The sequence below is a fragment of the Chamaea fasciata genome, unplaced genomic scaffold, assembly GCF_029207755.1.
Source record: "Chamaea fasciata isolate MVZ Bird 193981 ecotype frontalis unplaced genomic scaffold, bChaFas1.0.hap1 SCAF_5, whole genome shotgun sequence".
Taxonomy (NCBI): Eukaryota; Metazoa; Chordata; class Aves; order Passeriformes; family Sylviidae; genus Chamaea; species Chamaea fasciata.
The window spans coordinates 59,710,206-59,730,008 of record NW_027094090.1 but is presented as its reverse complement, the minus strand read 5'-3'; the positions used below and the strand labels follow the sequence as shown (position 1 = coordinate 59,730,008).

General features: G+C 37.2%; 1 protein-coding gene across 6 annotated transcripts in view; it reads right to left on the bottom strand.

Moving 5' to 3' along the window:
* Positions 1-19,803, bottom strand: part of MYBPC1 (myosin binding protein C1) — a 69,430-nt gene that overhangs the window by 35,929 nt on the left and 13,698 nt on the right. For all 6 annotated transcript variants that reach the window (XM_066183909.1, XM_066183905.1, XM_066183906.1 and 3 more), the window contains exons 2-9: positions 13,213-13,245; positions 10,360-10,401; positions 4,757-4,789; positions 4,356-4,391; positions 3,677-3,712; positions 1,302-1,406; positions 625-773; positions 124-241 (exon numbers count right to left, since the gene is read on the bottom strand). In XM_066183909.1, the coding sequence (XP_066040006.1) occupies positions 124-241; positions 625-773; positions 1,302-1,406; positions 3,677-3,712; positions 4,356-4,391; positions 4,757-4,789; positions 10,360-10,401; positions 13,213-13,245 (552 nt within the window). The remainder of the gene's footprint in view (positions 1-123; positions 242-624; positions 774-1,301; positions 1,407-3,676; positions 3,713-4,355; positions 4,392-4,756; positions 4,790-10,359; positions 10,402-13,212; positions 13,246-19,803) is intronic.

Sequence of the window (19,803 nt, the reverse complement as noted above, 5' to 3'; positions counted from 1 at the left end):
TATTTCATTTAAAGGGTCTGCACAAAATGAAGCGTCATTTCAAATTTAAAAAAAAAAAAAAAAGAAGAAGAAAAAAACCAAAGAAATCTTTATAAATCTCTACAGATACAAATGGAACCTTACCAGTGACCTCAAGGTCAAAAGAGCAGCTATCAAATTTGTCCTTATAAGATACTTCACAGCGATAGTTCCCTGCATAGTTTTCCTTAGCTTTGATGATCTGCATCTCAAATGTATGAATCTAAAAATCAAGCATAGTTGTTTGTAAATGTGAAGGATGCATTTGTACAAACCAGAAGTTAAAACATGAGTCTTTCAGACATGCACCAGAAACAAGGAATATACTCAAGGAATAAAAAACTCCCCAAGGAATAAACTCAAATAATGGGCTCTGAAAAGAAACCGGAACCCAGAAATGGCATCGGAAAATTTTGATTTCCCCATCATTCCTTGTGCTAGGAGAGCAGAAAATCTGCTTCTGTAGAGGGTCAGAGATTGCCACTGAAATCTGTGTGGGGAAGGCAGGGTTAGACTCCACTGCTCTGGAACCTCTATCTGTTGTCTTAAACTGATCTTTCAGCTCTCTTTGGAGCTTTGCCCCCACAAGAAGGTAAAGACACACACCTTAGTGTGACGCTCGAAGGACTCCTTGAGCTGCAGGTGCTTCCCCGCTTTACTGGCCAGATCCATCCATTTTCCTTTAAACCACTTAACATTTGGCTTTCGGAGAAGATCTTTGGCTTCCACTTTGGCTATAAATGTTATATTCCCACCTTTCCAAAACAGAAAAGAATAATGCAGCTGTTGAGGAACATGTGGTTGGTCAGTTGCATCTCTACAAGTTTCTTTCACTTCTGCTCCATACAGCCTCCATGAATGTTTTTTACTACAACAGTAAGAGTCAGATGGAGTTACACGGATGATGAAAGTACTGCAGTGGTGCAGAGGTTAACGATTTTGGGTCTGGAAGATTTCTGCTGCTACCCTGCATAAGATCTTCTTGATAAACCAATAATAGTACAGCCAACAGTATCACAACACCCAGCTTTCTTCCCTAGAAACTATACCTCTTATCATTATGCTCAGTAAATTATTAGATTTTGAGCTTGTCTTGAATTGAACAACTGGGGTTTGCGTCTCTCCATACTGTCCTTTTGCCTTCAGCTAACACATCCAGCTAACACCAGAGGCAGTACTTGCAGCTGAGGGCAGAACCTGAGTGCCACAGAGTCTGCACACAGCATTCCCGGCTCAGCCTCTGTCTCTGGGAGTGGCTTCTGATCTTGTTCCTAGGCACTTACCAACACTCACTGTCCCACTCTGAGGTTTCTCGATGAATAAAGTGGATCTTTGGGCATCGTCACGTTTTTCTGACTCTTCTGGAGCTCCTTCTCCAAGAGACCATACTGGGATGCAGAGAGAGGGGGAAATATCAATCATCTGGGGGTGTTTTGCTCCCTCCAAAGTACACTTACCTGAACTTCCTAAACTCTCTAGCCCTAGCACCTTTCTCTTCAGATGTCCTGAAAGACATGTAAGCTTTTGTTCACACTGACATCCATTGCTTGCTGTCACATTGTGTATAGTTCCTGCAAGAACACTACCTCTGTGGTGACAGAAAATGAAACTGTCAGGGAGGAAGAGAGGGGAACCTGATCAGCCAGGACAGGCACTGAGCAACTTGAATGGCACCAGCATTCAACCATGAGTGCTTTACAGAGGCAATGCACAAAGGTCAGCTCTTTGTTTTTCAGAAGCGATGGAGGTTCTGAAAATACAAACAGCTAGAAGCACAAAAATCCTCACATTCAGTACAAGTTTCGGTGAATCTCTCTCAACTCAAACCAAGTCCATTGTACAAGCTGGTTCTTCCTCTATGTCTGCAAAGCAGGGCAGAAATGAAACTCACCTCGGAACTTCTTTTCTGCCATGACAGAAGCAGAGAATTTCGGAATTGGTCAATACAATACCCTGCCATGTGAATTTTATGTGATATTTTATGGAAAAAGTAGTTTGTCAGATGGAAATGATTGTGACATATGCTCAGACACAGAAGCTTCTCTTCTTGAAACTGGGACTTTGGAACTGAAAAGGAACAGTAATGAGAGAAGCAGGAATAGAGTGATCTCCCCAAGGCAGAGCAGAATACCAGGACAGCTGTGTGTTTCTGGTCTTTCTGTTTACCTGGACAGCCCTGGCTTTGTGCTATGCCATTACATCTTGGGTAAAACCATGGCCAAAACTGGTTCCTAGCAGAAAGTGCGAGGAGAGCGAGGCAGTGAATGCCTGTCTGTTTTCTGCTCACTTTCTGCAGAGAGGCAAAGCAGGTGTCTCATATTCCAACCTGCAGTCCAAATGCCACCTCTCCCATTTTGATGAGTTATTGCCAGTACAGAGGGGAAATTAATTAAAGTTCAAGGTCAGAATAGTATTTCTGAAATGTAGTGAATACTGCTGTGGGAACCTTTTCAACTCATGAAAATTTCTACCACCCACAAATGCAACACAGCTAATGGCAACAATGGGAAAATGCAAACAAACTAGTTTTAATATCCTAAAGTCTACTATGAATTTTGAAAAGGTTTCAATATGCTAGATAGCTTTGCTATAAAATCTTTGTGTTTCAGTCAATTGTGGATGGTGTGCCTAGCACCTCTGTATATGCCTGCTTGTACAATATGTCTCACAGGTAAAGACATTCACGTATATACACACAGGTATGTACACATATATACACACATACGTGAAATGATTTACACAGACATAAATGAACACAAATATATATAGATACATATCTATAATATCTATATATACTCTCTGTAATCTAAATGTTTAGATTATACCACTATAACATGGCAATATATGGAAACAACATGAGAACAGGTGAAGGTTATTGGTGGGAAGAGGATGAAATGATGATAGTACAGGATCTGGTCACGTGCAGTAACAAACCTATCATGCCATGGGGTGAAATGGAAAAAGGATATTAATAAATGGAAAAAAGCTTACACAGAGTCATTAATTGGGTACCACATAAAAGAACACCTAAATATTATCATCACCTTTAGATATTAACATTTTCCTATTTATTAAACAAACAGAATGGAAGGTGGGTTTGACGCGGGCTGGCATAGGTGGCTATGCCAGGTCTATAACCATGGTTGAAGTACCAGATGCTCATTTTGTTCCAGAGGCTGCAAATCCTGAAATCATGAGAGTGGGTGCAATGTGCATTACCTGCCAGAGTAGGAAGAAAGAGGTTATGATGATTTTGCTAAGTTTTCCCCACCGTCCTTTGAGGTGTGAGAAGCAGCCATTCTCCTACAGTCTTCTGGGACCTGTGTGTGGGATTCGGGTGAGGCTGAATGAAGGAATGGAATTCCTGTAGGCTGAGGAGGAATGGAACAGCTATGTATCTATCTATACAGGAACAGCTATAGATAGATAGGTATGTATGTATGTGTCAAATACTGCTATACATGTCCTGTTCTGTGCAGCATGGCCTTCTCTCACTCCTGGTTTAGCTGCTAGAAACCCATTTGCCCTGGTACTTTGAAGCATTTCAACAGCTATAGTTTGCTATTGTCTTAACAATGAAAATAAAGTATTATCTTTTAAAAATAAAGTCTATATGTAATTTTGGGAGTGTTTTGTCATGTTTCTCAGGAGGTCTCACCTGAATCTTTTCTTTCCGCTGGCTTAGACATCCCATCTGAAAGGGAAGAGCAATTTAGATGACACCAGCTCAGAGATCACAGCTTAACTGACCTCTGATCACTGGGATTTTAAGAACATTGATTCTTCATACTAGAAGATTAGACTAAATATTTGGGACCATATCCATGAGGAACTACTTCAATACCAGAAAAAAAGTAAATAGCTAAGAAAAGCCCCCAGAAATCTTCCCCACTTTTCTCTAGAAAATCTAAATTAGTTTAGTTCTGTTCAAGAGTTTCTTCAAAATGTTACATGAGGCGGATGTTTTTTCCATGATTTGTGTAGTTCCAGGTAACAGATGAATTTCTGTTCCTCAGTATTTGTCTGAGGGGCAGTATTTTGATTATTTAAACAGTATTAAACAGTATTTATCTGGACCTGGTTTTGGATACACTAACCAATATTTTACCTTCCACTAGGAGATCTACTAAAGACCTCAAGACAGGACTGGAAAGGGACTTAACTGATATAAGGGTCTTGTACTTCTGAAAGAGATCAATAAAATATAGGGCACTTTAAAAATTTTTCTAAGTTGTATGTTTTGAGTTCAGTCCGCTGGTTTGGACTCTTTCTTCATTAATATTCAAGAGAAAAATACATACATACATACACACTCAAAGCACTATCACAGTCCTAACCTGCTGGTGGAGTACTAACTGAGGTGTCATCTTCATCTGTGAAAAGAAATACAAATGAAAAAGCACATGAAGAAACTGAAAGCACAGGTGATCATCTGCTTTAAAACAACTACATGAAAATGTAAAACCTGCAAAAGAAAGGGAAATAAATTGCAATATTCAGGAACACTCATAATGGAAGCTTCAAACTGATGAGGAAAGCTTTGCATAATTCAGTAGCTGAAATGGTAAACCTTGATGTTTCAAGCAAGTAAAAAACAAAATGAGATGTGGACTGTGATCTATGATTAAATCATGAGTTTATATGAGAGCTGCGGAGTGATTCTGTTTGTTAGAGATGTAATCCACAGTAATTACAATAAGAAAGCCACAATGAAATGAAGGAGAATCACATATCTAACCTGAAGAAGATGTCATTTCTCTGATGACCACGTCTGCAATTAAAATGTGCACCACATATGCATTCAGCATTATTAAATCAAGATATGAATAAGTTAAAACTAGTTCCCTCTATTTATACTTTGTCATTTCAATACTATAATATTAATTTGAAGTGCAAGAAATACACAACTCATTTTTTCCTCATATCAACCAGAGAATAATTTTAAATAAGGAAAGAACTATTATCACCATGCTGGATTTTCTTTTTGATCACACTAAAAGATGAATGTCTTGAGGTATTAAATCACTACAAGCAATTGTTACAGAGTTTTTTAAAATGGTTAAACATATAAAATACATTGAGGCTTATATTTATATAAATCGACAGCCTGAGAAAGACATGAAACTGACATTAAAGGGAAGTACTGTAATCATGTTTATTAGAAAATCAGAATAAGGTAAAGACCAGACTCTTACATGAGTCTCTTTGAATTTTAGATGTTGACTAGAAACCTCAGAGATAATAAGCAAAAAGTCTTAGTGTCTTAAAAGCCTAATGGTAAAAAAGAAAGAAAATAACCAATGTATCCTTTGAAAGATAAAAATAAACTAGATATCTTTAGGATTTAATACATAATAATATGAAGATAACATGTTTTTATACAATATCACAAAATAATCTGTAGAGTATTTCAAAATGGAGAAGAGAGTTAAACAAGAACAACTTTGGAAAAATATTAACCCACATCTTTAAAGATACTTTTTTGGGGGTTGGATTTTTTATATCTTTTATATCTGTTTGTGCTTCCATTATCAATTTTTAAATCTGAAGTTATCCTTTGATTGTGACCTTAAATTTATAATTTATCTATATTTTTTTCAAGGAAAAATGTAATAACTATGACAAAGGCATATATATAATATAGTTGCATTTTCATAAACACTGGCAATATTGAATTTTTGGGTTTGTTTAACCACTGAAGGCTAATTAAAAGCCTGTTAATAGAATTTATCCATGTTGCCATAATGTTTTACTCATTCCTTTTTAATGATTCATCAAACTTCATTTTAAAGATCCCTTGGGAGGAGGATGAAAGTTGTAAAGGGTATGCCTACACATGAAGGATTAATGTGTTATCTTGAAAATATCTTTTCTTATTCATAGTAAAAAAAAAAAAAAAAAAGAATAATGGAAGAGTTCTCATGACCTGCATCATCCAATGCCATAACCAGATGCTGAAAATGTTGATTTTCCGTAAAAGCACAGTAATGATTAAGTCATGTCAGACCTTTTAACATACTGCATTAGCAACTAAATGGATGCAAGGCTATGTGCTTCCACTGCAAATATTTCTCCATATTTCATGAAAGCATTAAGTGTACTTTCAGCTCTTTTTGTCATTGATGTCACCATTGTGATTGATGATGGCTCAAAGAGCCATTTGTCTGAAAAAAAATAATTAAGACCAGCGTAAAATATTTGATGTGATGCATCCTGCATGATGATGTATGATAATCAAGTTATGAAAGGACCACTCAGGTTTCTCTTTCATTTAATCATTTGAAATAAAAAACCCAAAAAGAAGTTATTAATTTTGCAGAGGGATTTCTGGGGTTTCTCCAGGGTAATCTATCATTTTTCAAGCAAAATGTTAACATCAAAGACAAACAAGGGAAACAAACAAACACATCACAAGTATCAAGATGAAAGCCCAATTTAATGTTTTAGAAATGGAAAGAGTATGAAAACAGTACATGCTGGAGGAATTGTTTTGATAAATGGGTAATTATTAATCCATCACTCCTTCTATCTCAGGCTTCTAGGACAAAACGGACTGACTATTGGTTCAGCAGCTATAGCCAATTCAGCTTCTGTGATGAACGATGGTTTATGCTAGCAATAAAGTCTATCTGAAGATAACAAAAAATAGCAGAAATACCAGATCTGTCAGTAGAACTATGATCATTAATTCACTTACCCTTATCTTCTGCAAGTAAAATTTAATGGAATATATTCTTCAATCTGTTGCATGACAAGAGTTTGGTATGGGGAAATCAATTGATTCATTTGACAGTAGGCTGATAAGATGCATTACTCCATAGAAATCTTTATTCTTTTTCTGGGGCACGCTCCCATTAACATATAGGGTGTTTATGTTTCTTTTTCTTGTTCTTAAATGATAACATTAACTGTGGAGCAGACTGAGCTGCATCAGGAATAAATTCTTGTTGGATGAAAGAACTCTCCGTATCTCCAAAGAAGCTAATCTAAACACACTTAATTTAACTTTAACATTAAAATTTCTGACTGCTGGCACAACAAACGTAGAAAAATCTGTCCAAAAAAATGTAAATCCTGATTTATATATGAGCTGCTGGTATCAAGAATTTTACACCTACTTTCCCCTGATCTGGAACATCCCACACAAAATGGAAGCTGCTATTCTGCCATCAGCTGCATTGTTGAAAAACTTAAGGTTGTGCAGAAGTAGCAAAAACCTAATAATTTTGTATTATTTTATGTTTCTATTCTAATGTTCATGCTGAAATTATGGAGCCCAGCAAGACTCAGTGTTTCAAATTTGGTTGACTTCAATTACCAATCTGATTTTCAAAGGGAGTTCAGCAGTCCCATCAAAGAGGACTTAGCACTTTGGAAATGGTAAATGAAGTACATTCCCACGGAGGGGAAGTTTTAGTAGGGAGATGAATGGATAAGTGAAACCTGGAAAAATATAAGGATGACACATGTGATAAACATTTTAGTAGGTGGTTGGAAGAAATCTAGAGGAAAGGTATCAGTAAAATGTACAGAAATTTTAGTAGCTCTCTGAATAGCTGGATGGGACCTGAAAAAAGGAATGAGCAAATTGATATTAAAATTTGATTATTATTCCAGCAAGTGGGAAAAAATTGTAACATATTTAATCTGTAAGACAATACTAAAATTAAAAATGAAGACACAAGCATTTAAATTGAATGAATATAAGACAATGTAGTAAATTTGGAGGACTTTCTGCTGATTTACTTTTTTCTCTGAAAATAAAATGGGTGATCACATATATATCCCGATTTTTTACAACATTATTATAGATATTTTTAAAGTGGTTTATTTTATGAAAGAAAATTTTACGTTTACTGCTCTGAGCTACTAATTTACAGAAAAATAACCATGAGATACAAAGAATTTACTACATTGTTTCTCATTTCATAACTCTACAGTGAACACAAAGGAATATAAATATATAATTTCACACAGACAGTAAGTACTAAAAAGAAATAGAACAGTAAAACAGACACACAGATAGGTATACTCTATCTTCCTAATATCTGTTGTTAATTTTTTCTTAGAGATGAGGTGAAAATTATGGACTATAGGTTTACAAGGACTACCAAGATTTCTTTCCTGAATGTCAGGTTCCAGCACAGTCCCATTTCAGTTCCTACAGTGTCTTAAGTCTATCTCATAAATTATCAGCAAACAGGTCACAACTGCTGGCACACAAGTATTGTAAAATTCCTGTGGAATTCAGATTTTAAATGTTTCCCATCTCTTTCTCATTCAGGGAAGTATCCCAATCTGCTACTTCGAAAGCTGCAGAAAGTCTTGTACACATAGCTTATAGAAAAGCTAGCACATAGCTGGTTCTGTCATAATTTCCTTGCTGAACTGTTCATTTTCAAGTGTCAATTATTTTGGACAGGTTGGAAGAATGGAACCTTTTCCCTTTTTGTGAATTATGCTCACCATTATAAAGATTCCTTCTTTTCTGGCACACAAACCTGAAGGAATCACTCTATGAAAATATCTTTTCCCTTATTTGGTGATACTCCACACTAAAGCAAGAGCTGATAGGAACAACTGCACTGTAACTAATTTTTAGAAGCATTACTACTGACTGTCTGGCAGTGACATATACTTTGCTTTGAAGAAGTGACATTTTCACTGGAGCATGGCAGAAGGTCATCTACATATTAATATTCAGACTTTCACTGGAATTTTTACAGAGGCAACAACTGCCACCATGGACTGAAACTGGGAAAATTTTCCATAGTAGGATCTCAAAAAATATTTTTTTGATAATAAAATCCTCATAGCACTGAGAGGTTTCTGTCAGGAGGAACATTTTTCCTCCTAGAAAATACTCGTGTCTTTCACTAAATTCAAAACAGAAACATAATAATGTATAAGAAGATAACAGAAGTTTTGGATAAGTTACCTACCATGTTTTCATTTTTATTCAGTGAAATGTAGGCTTGTAAGCAGTGAGGAAATCACCATTCATGTTCAGTTTGGGAACAAAATTTTCTCCCATATCCAAATTAAAGCAAGCAGAACTAACTGTTGGAATAGCTTGAGGCAAGACCTTCATATTTTTTCCTATCATTAAGCATGCAAATTATTTCTGAATTGCATTTCCATTACCAAGTTGACAGATTTGATTACTCACACAAAATTTTGTGTGTCAAAATAACTGCTCAATGCAAGGATAACTGGCAAAATAGCATGCACTGAAGCTGGTTCAGCATTTTTATTTTCAAAAGGGTACTTGAATCACACATTCTTAGTGTTTATATTTTGACTCTGCTGAGAAAAATAGCCATGCATGCCTTTGCCAAATAAATCTGCAAGTATCAAGTATGCATCCAGTCTGTCTAAAAGACAAGATTTTGTTTGGAAGACACCAAAAGCCAGAATACATTTTCAAGCAAGCCATTTCTTGATTTGCCATGAAAAAGCATAACCATGCCAGATGAAAAGCAAGCATTGCAGCAGCTGTAAGCATATCTTGGTCTGGTTTAGCCTTTGACCAGAATTAAGTTTAAAAAAAGAGATTATTCTTTTCAAAATAACCTGATGGGGTGTTTGATTTCTATTTTGGCAGGGCTCCTACAAAAAGCAGCAGAATTTGGCCCAGTTCCCTCAAAATGTCTCCTCCTAACCAGAAGAATTGACAACAGAGCTAGAATCTAATCTCATCAACACAAAAATACGTATTAAAACTGAGGTTGATTTTTGCACGCATTGCTAATGGAACAGTTAACTATTTGTTCACAGTAGACAGTCCTCAAACACACTTTTCAGAACCTGTAAAGAGCTCAACTGCTGGGCTCCCAATGAGGACAGAAAGATGAATGTGTGATTTTTAATTTTAGATGAAAAAATCTGTGGGGCTTTCTGAAAGGTAAAATATCAAGTTTCTGTGGTAGAACAGAAACAGTTTAGAATGACAGTAGGACATTGTCCCCTTTATTTAAAAGCAGCCAGTGTGCACAGTATCTGAGTTTTAGCAAGCTTGGTCAGGGGCAACATCCAGGCTCATTTAAATACAGCTTTCTGCTCATGCAAATCACTTGCAACTTGATTCATTAATTGAACAGCCAATATAAATACTGTTGCTAAAGTATCAGTCTGGTTTGTAAAATTTTTGAAGATATTCATGAGTATAATAATTTCCTTGTGCTGACTAAGTCATGCAGAAAAAGGATCTAGGAAGCCTCACATCACACTTCTGAAATTTAGCACCAAATTCTGAATTAAAGTTCAAACAATCCAGCATCAGAACAGCATTTAGGAATGTTTTCTTTACTGTCCATTTCTGGAGTATGGTTTCAGACTTACCTTTACCCTTTTCATTTCCACCCTCCTGTGGTGTTGTTTGTTCTGTGTAGGAAGTACAAGTATAGTTTTGAGAGGATCTTAAAATAAAAAGAAAGACTTACACAGCATTAAGAAATGCAGGTTCTGCTAGTATTGGAAAAACAACACTAAAGAATGATTGATACTTGTGTATATGTAATAGACAGTTGCAATCCCATAAAGCACTTTAGAACCTCTGCATATCAATGCAATTTCTATGTTTTGAACAAGCCATGTAAGATTGATGTTCCTGGACTCAGTGGAAGAAAAATGCTGGGTTTTTTAGAAGCAGCAGTTGTTAGTCTCTTGTTCTTGGGCTAATTCGCAAAAGCTTTTGAAATGAGTTACATATCACTGTTAATTAGAAAAAATTGGATCAGACATTAGTTACTGCCACTCAGTTGATCCTTAAGAAAAAGTACAGGGAGAGTGTATTGAGGATATTCTTTAATTCTTTATTATAATCTTTATCATTATCAGCACAGTCTTGCCAAGATTATTTGTACTTAAGTTTTCTTGATGAGAACTGCCAGCCTGTCCTCTACTCTGAGCAGGTGAATGTGAATTATTTTCGACCTCATCTGTATGAGAAAACTTGGACTGTGCTTTGAACAAAACAACAATTTCCACATCTTCTCTATTTCAGGATTTTATAGGATTCCTATTGTTTTGGGTTTCCTACTTCATTCAGTCTAGAATCTTGTCAAATCATGTGAAGTGTCCTATTGCCTGTGAACGGTGGCTTTCTGTGACAAACTTACCTGTCAACTGCCTGACAGAACATGGATTTGGGTGGCGGTCAATAGACTAACATTGTCAGGATGGAAATAAGATAATTTTTGCCTCATGGAGAAAAAACCTGCAAGAGCCAGTTTATATTCTGATTATCCCGATTTCTTATTCACATGTGTGCAGCGACAGTAACTATGAAAATTAAAGCTGAAACCTAAAAGGAAACTCCACATTCTGGTAGTGTGACAGACTCATGGATGCTTCTGTCTGGATTCCCTAAATTCTCAAGCTCCAGCTGTCAGGTTGTCCATCTTGGTCAGATGTTTCTTTTTAATGGGACACTTTCTTTTCCCAGTAGGAACTGGGATCAGGGGATTTCACTGTTATTGGGAGATGGCAGCATGTCTACATATTATTTGAAAACTTCATCAGTCAAAGTGCTCCATACTTGTGGCTTGACATTGAGATCTGGAAGACCTCTCACAATGACTTCCCCAAAATTTCCTGGTGCAGTTCCAGATGCTTGATTATGTCCAATAAACTATTTTTAAGTTCTAAAATTTGGAATCTTGAAACCAACTTCCCTCTTTGTGTATCAGCATCTCAGGCAGAAGGAAGCTAGAAGTGGCACATCCAGCTTGGAAATATCCTAGTTTGGTCTGTGCCTAACCATAAAGGCCTAAGGACACCCTACTTATTTTTCAGAAGAAAAGCAGGTAAGGAGAAAAGAAAGCAGGTTTTAGAACTGATTTAGTATTTAATTCTGTGTTTTTAACTAGAAAGGAAGGTGGTAATTATTCGAAAATGTTAATAGATGTTTTTAGTGTAACACTTCAAAGATGCTATTCCTTTCTGTATCCAAAGAGCTGTTTCTCATTTCAGTTCTACTTGAAAGTTAAGATTGATTAAAAACATGAATTCAAGTACAAAGTAAATCAGATAAGACCCTAAGGGTGAAATTAATTAGTTTAATATTAACTGTACAAATTTTATGGTTGAGTAAAATATCATTAACTAAAAACCAATTAACTTTCCTTACAAATATATGCAATATGAAAGAGTTCATCACATAAAAATAATATGTGGATAATTTAACCATGAAACTCCTTATGGCAAATGATACCTTTGTCATTTTTTAATGAAAGAGTGTATCATTGAAACAAAGACATCTTGAGTCAGCCTTGTAAAATGCCAGTTAGCAGGATATAAAGGAGTAAATAAAGGCAGATTTAACACTTTTGGGTATTTGTTCTGTTTGGAATTGCTGTTTAGGTTGCTATACAGAGAATAAAATCTACCAAACAGTTAAATTCGACATGTATATTGTAGATAAATGTATCAACCATTATCTGAGAATATAACTGAAGTTACAAGGGAATGGCTTGCCTGCCTTTCCAGCTCTCACTAAAGAAAACTCCTGTGCTTTGCAGAGCTTCAGCTTTACCTGAAGCCTTCATCATTATGAATGAGTTTCACCGCACTTAACTTTGGCTTCCTGGAGCTCAGCCACTCCATTCTAGACAATTAATCAGACTTCTCAAGTCAATTGCCTGCACATGGATATCTAGTGACAGTTTAGACAGGTTACCTGGGAAATGCCCATTGAATGCGCATGTATGACCCAGGATGTGCTCCACTGGTCAGAGGTGGAGCTACTGAACTACTTAGACATGATACATCATTTTCAAAGGGCTAAAAGTGAAATTAATCCCATGCTTGATTCTGTCAACTTTATTCACAGTGTACCTCTGAGGCAAAAGGAAAGAGAGCATTTTGGTAATTAGATGCTGCCCAGCAGCATCAAAGAGGACAGCATAATTTAATCACATAATTTAAGCAGCAATGATTTACCTGCATCCTAAAGGACATGCACAATATTAAGCAAACAATAAATCACTCACAAAAAAAACCCCTGAGTCTGAAAAATCAGTATTCAGGCAAAGTGAAGCGAAGACATCTTACTTGGGCAGGCTTTTTTTTACTTTTCTTACTGTCCTCTTACTTTCAAAGAGACAATGAACACAAACCATATTATGGCTATGCAGTGTCTAGTCTCATGCAACTATTAGTGCCACAGCTCAAATTAGCATTTTTTACACTAACCTGGAGGTGGCGGTGCACTTTCATTTTCAGTTTCTGAAAAATGAGGAAAGAAGAAAGATATAAAACTTCAAATACAAGCAAATATTTTTCAAACATTTGGTGTACGTTTGTTGATTTTGAGTTCTTTAATATTTAAATGCAGTTGTGAAATTTATTTTGATTTCACACAAGCAACATGCGACAACTTCAAGGTGACAAGGTCAGAGACCATCAAGCTCTTGTTCTGCAAAGAGAAGTTAGTGAAATTTTTTAGTGTGGCGATAGATAGTACTCATAGAAACACAGAGTCTTTTAGGTTGGAAAGGATCTCTAAAGTCATTGAGTCCAACCATTAACCCAGCCAAGTCACCACTAAACCACATCCCCAAGAACCACATCTACACATCTTTTAAACTCCTCCAGGTTTGCTGAGTGCAGTTCTCTAGACATCCTGTTCCAGTGCTCAACAGCCCCTCCAGTGATGAAATTTTTCCTAATATCCCATCTCAACCTCCCCTGGCACAATTTGAGGCCATTTCCTCTTGTGCTATCACTTGTCACTTGGGAGAAGAGACTGAACTCTGCCTGTCTACAACTTCCTTTCAGATAGTTTTAGAGAGCTATAAAGTCTCTCACTCATGTGCAAAATTAAGCAAAATTTCCATCAACTGAAATAATATCAGATATGACTTTAACTGTGAAGTATAATGGATCCATTAACTTAGGGGAATCACGTAGAGTGAATCCAGAGACTTTAATCTCATTTTCCCCACACCACTAGATCTAGACTTCAATGTTCAGTGCAAGCAGAAAGTAAAAAAAAACAAACAACAAAACCAACAAAACAAAAAAAAACCCCAAAACAACAACAACAACAACAACAAAACCAAAACAGTTTAGCGGCCCTGAGTAGAACCTGCAATATGTTTGGGTTTTCTTTCTTTCAATGATGATTTTTAATGTAAATCACTTCCCTTTCCAACGTGTAATACAGAAACCAGGCTTTTTATCCTATTTAAATGCTATCCTTTTGGGATGACATGTTCTCTCACCTAAAAACATAAGAACAAATTGACTAGCTAAAACATATTTTTAAAACAGAAAAGGAAGCTTATTTTCAACATTTAAAAGCTTTAGGAGTCTCGACAGATTGAATACAGCAATATTTTTTGGCACTAGCATTGACTTACAGCTTAACTACTTAAAACACACGAAGATTCAAAGGGCTGAAACCCTGAACTGTAAGAGCAGATGGCTCATACTAACCTTTGTCATGTTATGGACATTAACCCTTGGGACCCCCCCTCAGGTCAAAGTCAGGAAAAAGATTTCAATCTCTGTCACACAGAAACGCTACTCCTTTACACTCAGCTCTAAATATAACTAAACCACAATTCTCATTCTTAATATATCCATTTAATTTTTAAAAGGGAAGAATATTTTTAGTGCAAATATAGTTTTAAGCTGAATGTGTGAATTTGATATGGTTTAGGAACTTCCAGTCACATACACAGGTACAACAGCAAATCCCTGTAGAGGTTCTAAAGAGAATTCCTTGCTATGAGAAAAGAGCTCGTGTTGTATGTTCTGATCACAGCAACCACCACACAGAATGGAAGGAAGTATATTAAAGACCATCACACAGAATGTGAAAATAATACAATATCTTTACATAGGTTCATGGCAATTTATTTTTTCTGGATCAATTACTGACATACGAAGTTTTGTTTTGCGGCCTAGAAAAATATGAAAAATTTTCAAATGAAAACATGAAAATTGTATCACAAAGAGCATGTCTTAGAACCTATTTTCTTTGCTGCCACGACATTTCTCACTGTTTCTGCTGAGAATAAAATATTCCGCTGAGACATCCTTGTGGCATGGAAGTATGTTTCTTGCATGGAAAAGTAATAGCAGAAAATTATTGATTGTATAATTTTCCTTGTGAAATTTAACAGCTAGAAACAGGGAGTATTCTTATGAATATTCTTATTCTTACAAGTCCTGCCTCACCCAGCACAGATGTTAGCCAAAGTCTACGGCACAGACCAGACCTGAAACATTATTATTATAGTATAAACCTCATCTCATGCATGCAGACAACAAAAGGAGACATTCAAAACCTGAGCACTCTCACAGGCAACTTGCTCTATCAGACTCTGTTCCTAGCAGAGAGCTTGAACTATATCTCCAAAGGTCCATCTCCAAAGGTTCTTTCCAACCTAAGCTATTCTGCAAATCTGTGATGGGATAATGACTCAAGCCAGACCAAGAAATCAGTGCTTTGTTACCTAAACCATAATTCAAGGCTGTTCAGGCTACTGCTAAGAAAATGGAGGCAAGAATGGAGCTCAAAGGAGAGACCTGAAGTATAATGTGGGAAGAAAAAAGAAAAGGAGAGAGTTCCAGGCACTGGGGGTGGCAGAGACATGGGAGATACTTCAACATAATCTTTTGGCTATGTGCAAACCCTTTCATGGTCATGCCTGGCTTACAGTTCCATTCCTGAGGACAGCCAGGAAAAAAACCATTAATAGCTCCGAGTAGTTTCCACCTCCCCAAAGAATGATAGCCCTCTCTGGCTGACCTCTGCAACAGGCTTGTCAGCCAGGACAGGGCTCTGCACACTCAACCAGAGGCTTATGGTTGTGCTCCTTCCCTAGGAGGCATGCTCCCTGGAGTCCCCACATGCCATTCCCCGTGGCCTGTTGCCTAATATGGTGCTCTGTCCAGGCATTGTCAGGGCGTTGCTGGTGCAGAAAGTCTCCAGCACGCAATCTTCAACCCCTTTGGAGAAGTGCAGCTCACTGGGTTGCAATGATGCCTCTTGAACTAAAGGGGAAAGAGGCTACTGAAGGTCCAGTTACCACTGAATTGACACCATAATGTCAAGTGCACCTTCTACAGAACAAATAATGTTAACTTCTGCTTCTGAGTGTCTAAAACAAAAGGCCTTTTCTTTGCAGTTCTTTATTTGCGAAGCCAAGAATGTTGTATTTCAGTGGGTTTTGTCGCGCTAAACACAGACCTTGGGTTAGTCATTGGTTGTGAAACCAGTAATGCATCTGGCTGGATGTAATTCTACAGCAAGGACAGGAATGAACTTGGCAGTCCTCTCTACATGGCTACTCAGAAAAGACAGTGTATTAAGTGCAGTAAGCAAACAAAATGAAAGCACAACTGTAGCTTAGATAACATCTCCAGAAATGCTTTCATGCCTCAGCCATGTCATGAGATGCATTCAGGATCCAGTTTGACACCAGATATGAGCACTTAGAGCCAAGACATTTTTATTTGTAATTTATAATTATATACGCACGCATACACACTTGAAAATCAGCAGGAGATGCAACTTGACCCATTACCAACAAATTTCCATCTCTTTTCCACACTTACCATGTTGAGTTTTTCAGATAAAATGAGACTTAAAATCTCTTGCTGTGTATATAGATAACGAAGCTTAAACTTCCATGATATTAACTGATGTGCTAAGGTTATAAAAATACCTAAGAACCATGTAAAATTGAGGCTATCATTATTTAAAATTTCAATTCCATTTTAGGTCTGGTTGCACTGGCATCCAAATTTCAACAGCCAAAAGAAGCTTTGGCAGGGAACGGACATAGGGATGTCAGTTTGTGTATGGTGGCCTGTTCTCAAGGGCTCTGGATTCCCACTTCCATTGGCTTCTCTGGCAGCACAAAGCATAGAAACTCCCTGACATCACATATATTACTTTTCACACTGGATTGCAAATATAATGAGGCATGATGATGGTTCTAAAACAGTCTTCAGGTCCTGCTCTGCTGCTGTGCTGAAAGCAAATTGTCCTGGAGACCTGAAGTTCAGACCATTCAAGAACTACAACCTGTCAGCAAGCATACTGGGAATGAGGTATAGCTGGATAACTCCATCATTCAGCTCTGTACTCATGACCAGCTTTATTTTGGGTAGGCTTAAGAACTTTCAATCATTTTGGAAAAGGAGTAGTGGGTGGTTTTTGGGTTTTTTTTTACCCTAGGTAAGTAAAGGAAATGACCTTGAGCATTAAATCAGGGCTTGCAGAAAGCCTAAAGATAGCATTTCACTGTGATTGGGCTGGAACACTCACAGGAAGGAGGAGGAAAGTCTCCTGCACTAATTTCTTCCTGCAGTTCTATACAGATCAGTTACAACCCAGCAAAGAATAGCCAAGGGATTCAGGATCTCACCCAGTCTGAGCAGAGGACTTATCCCTCATTTACCTAGAAAGGAAAGCAGGACTGTGGCTGCACCATCATGGACACAGGTATGATATCTGTCTTTGCAACAGCAACATACTAAAGAGACTCCCATATGTCAAACAACATGAGGATAGTCACTTAATGCTTTTTGTCACAAAGATCTGTCACTGTCAGCTTGTGTCAGATTTAAGTAGGTGGATTAATTTTGTGGACATAGCCTCGAGGGATCAGACCAATATAACTATTACGTAGGCATTCCTAAAGTGCTGACTCTGCTAGTCAGACAAAAATAGACAAAATGCTGATTTGGGGAGAGAGCAGGGCTCACCCCAGCCCCTGTACAGTTGTCCCCTGTGCATGGCCTCACTAAGACAAGAGAACCATCCTTGTGGCACCAGGCTTTCTCCTGAGGTAGATGCTCCCCTGAAATAGGTGGGCAGGGAAGGACTAAGGATGTGGAAGAGTTGCTTGACTGACCTCATGTCCAGATCAGCAGGAGACAAAAGCAGTAAAGCTTATTCCTTTCATTCCTTATATTCCCAGAAAAAAAAGTGCTCCGAGAAAGAGAAATGGCCCAAAGTGGTTGGACTATTTTTTATGGATCACTTCACTCAAATCACAGTGGCATCAGTGATGTGGGTAAAAGCCATAGCCTCACCTTTTGGGAGACAGGAATTTACTCAACAAACTATAGAGATTACCAGAACGTGAGGAGCATTTCACTGGGAAACAGTGCTGTTAGCAGACCCCAGAAGAGGAGCTGGAAAAGAGAGGGCTTGGTTCAAAGTAATTTAGAATCAATAAAAGTGCATTCAATTGGACTTAAATTGAAGCAAACACAATTCTTACTCAAAAAAAAAAAAAAAAAAAGGAATGCTTATGATTCTGCAAAATCTGAGCACAATCATGCACACAGAGTCTGCCTGGTGCCTCATGAGCCTGTTCTCCACTGAGAAATAATCTGTGTGCAACTTCCGCAGACAATTCCCAATCTGAGCAGAAGCAAGAAACTGCAATGCCAGGTGAAATTATTATCTTTTTAAATGAATGTCCATGGACATTTTCTATGTTATTTTTCGAAATATACCTAGAGAAAGTGTTCCAACCAGACATTGGTCTTAAATCCTGAAAGCAAAATTATTCTAAAGGACTGAAGTAAATAAGCTCTGGTGGCTTATTGTCATTCTGTCGGCTGGCCAAATGGCCATTATTGTGGCCAAGTGTGACAGAGCCAAACTGATACAATTATAATGTATTTCTAGTTTCTGTTTCCACTTGAAGTGATGGATTGAATGGATAAACTGCTGGGTTTGACTTGTGACAGTGTTTAAGGTGAAAACAGCAACCTTATGTTAAATACTCCCGCTAACTGTAAAAAAGTGAACAAATCAGCTTGTTCACTGAATTCAAGTTATTTTATAAATATTCCACAAGCTGAAAGTGTCACAGTCCAGAAACGTACATTTAGGTATGGACTGAAGAAGTAAAATTATCAAAGAGTCTGCTTAAAAATTTAGTTTGGCATATGATTAAAATTCAAAAAACCCAAACAAGCCTGAGGAAAATAACTAGTCACAGGATATAATTTCACTGAGAGTAGTCCCATTTCAGGACTAATCTAAATGCTTTCCATTGTAAAGGATTTTATGGGCCACCGGAGCCAATCAAACTATCACTGCTGTCACTGTCACTGCTAAATGCAAAAATGTTCCCTGACTTAAGAGCTGAAAAACTGAATGAACAATTGGAACAGAAGTCTGGTAATAGGGAACGCTGTGGAATGGACTAGACACCAAAGAAATAGTTTACAGATCCACATGAGGATCTCTAGTGTAATTGGTGAGTCCAGATTTTTTCTTCACTGCCATTCATAGTTATAGAAGTGCATAAAATAATCATTGCCTATTTAGAGAGTTTTCCTTGTGGTTTCCACTTTTCTGAAATGACGCTGCTAAATCAAACCTGACATATGTAAGCTTCCACTCCATTTCTTATTGCTTTCACAAAGGAATTAATCTCTAAAGAACACTGTAACCATGACCTTGAACAAAAGTAACTTAATAAAATATATATTTACATGTTTATAATCTTTGAAGTTTCTTCTTTTTCAGACTCAAAATTTCGTGTGTACTGTAACAGGGATCTAGAAAACTGCCAAGCATTGAAAGCATTTAAGATGGATAGGGGAAGTTTAGTGGCTATAGTCTGGTTGTCAAGTTCCCATGCATTCTTAGACTCATTTTTAGCCCACTCAGTCCAAAAGGGACCAGGATGGAATAATTGAATTCCATTCTATTTCCATGATATCTTCCTTCTCTTACTTTGTATCAAAGAAAATAATCCATAAAAGTTAGTTCCTGAGCACTTGTGCAGCTAACAGAAAAAATGA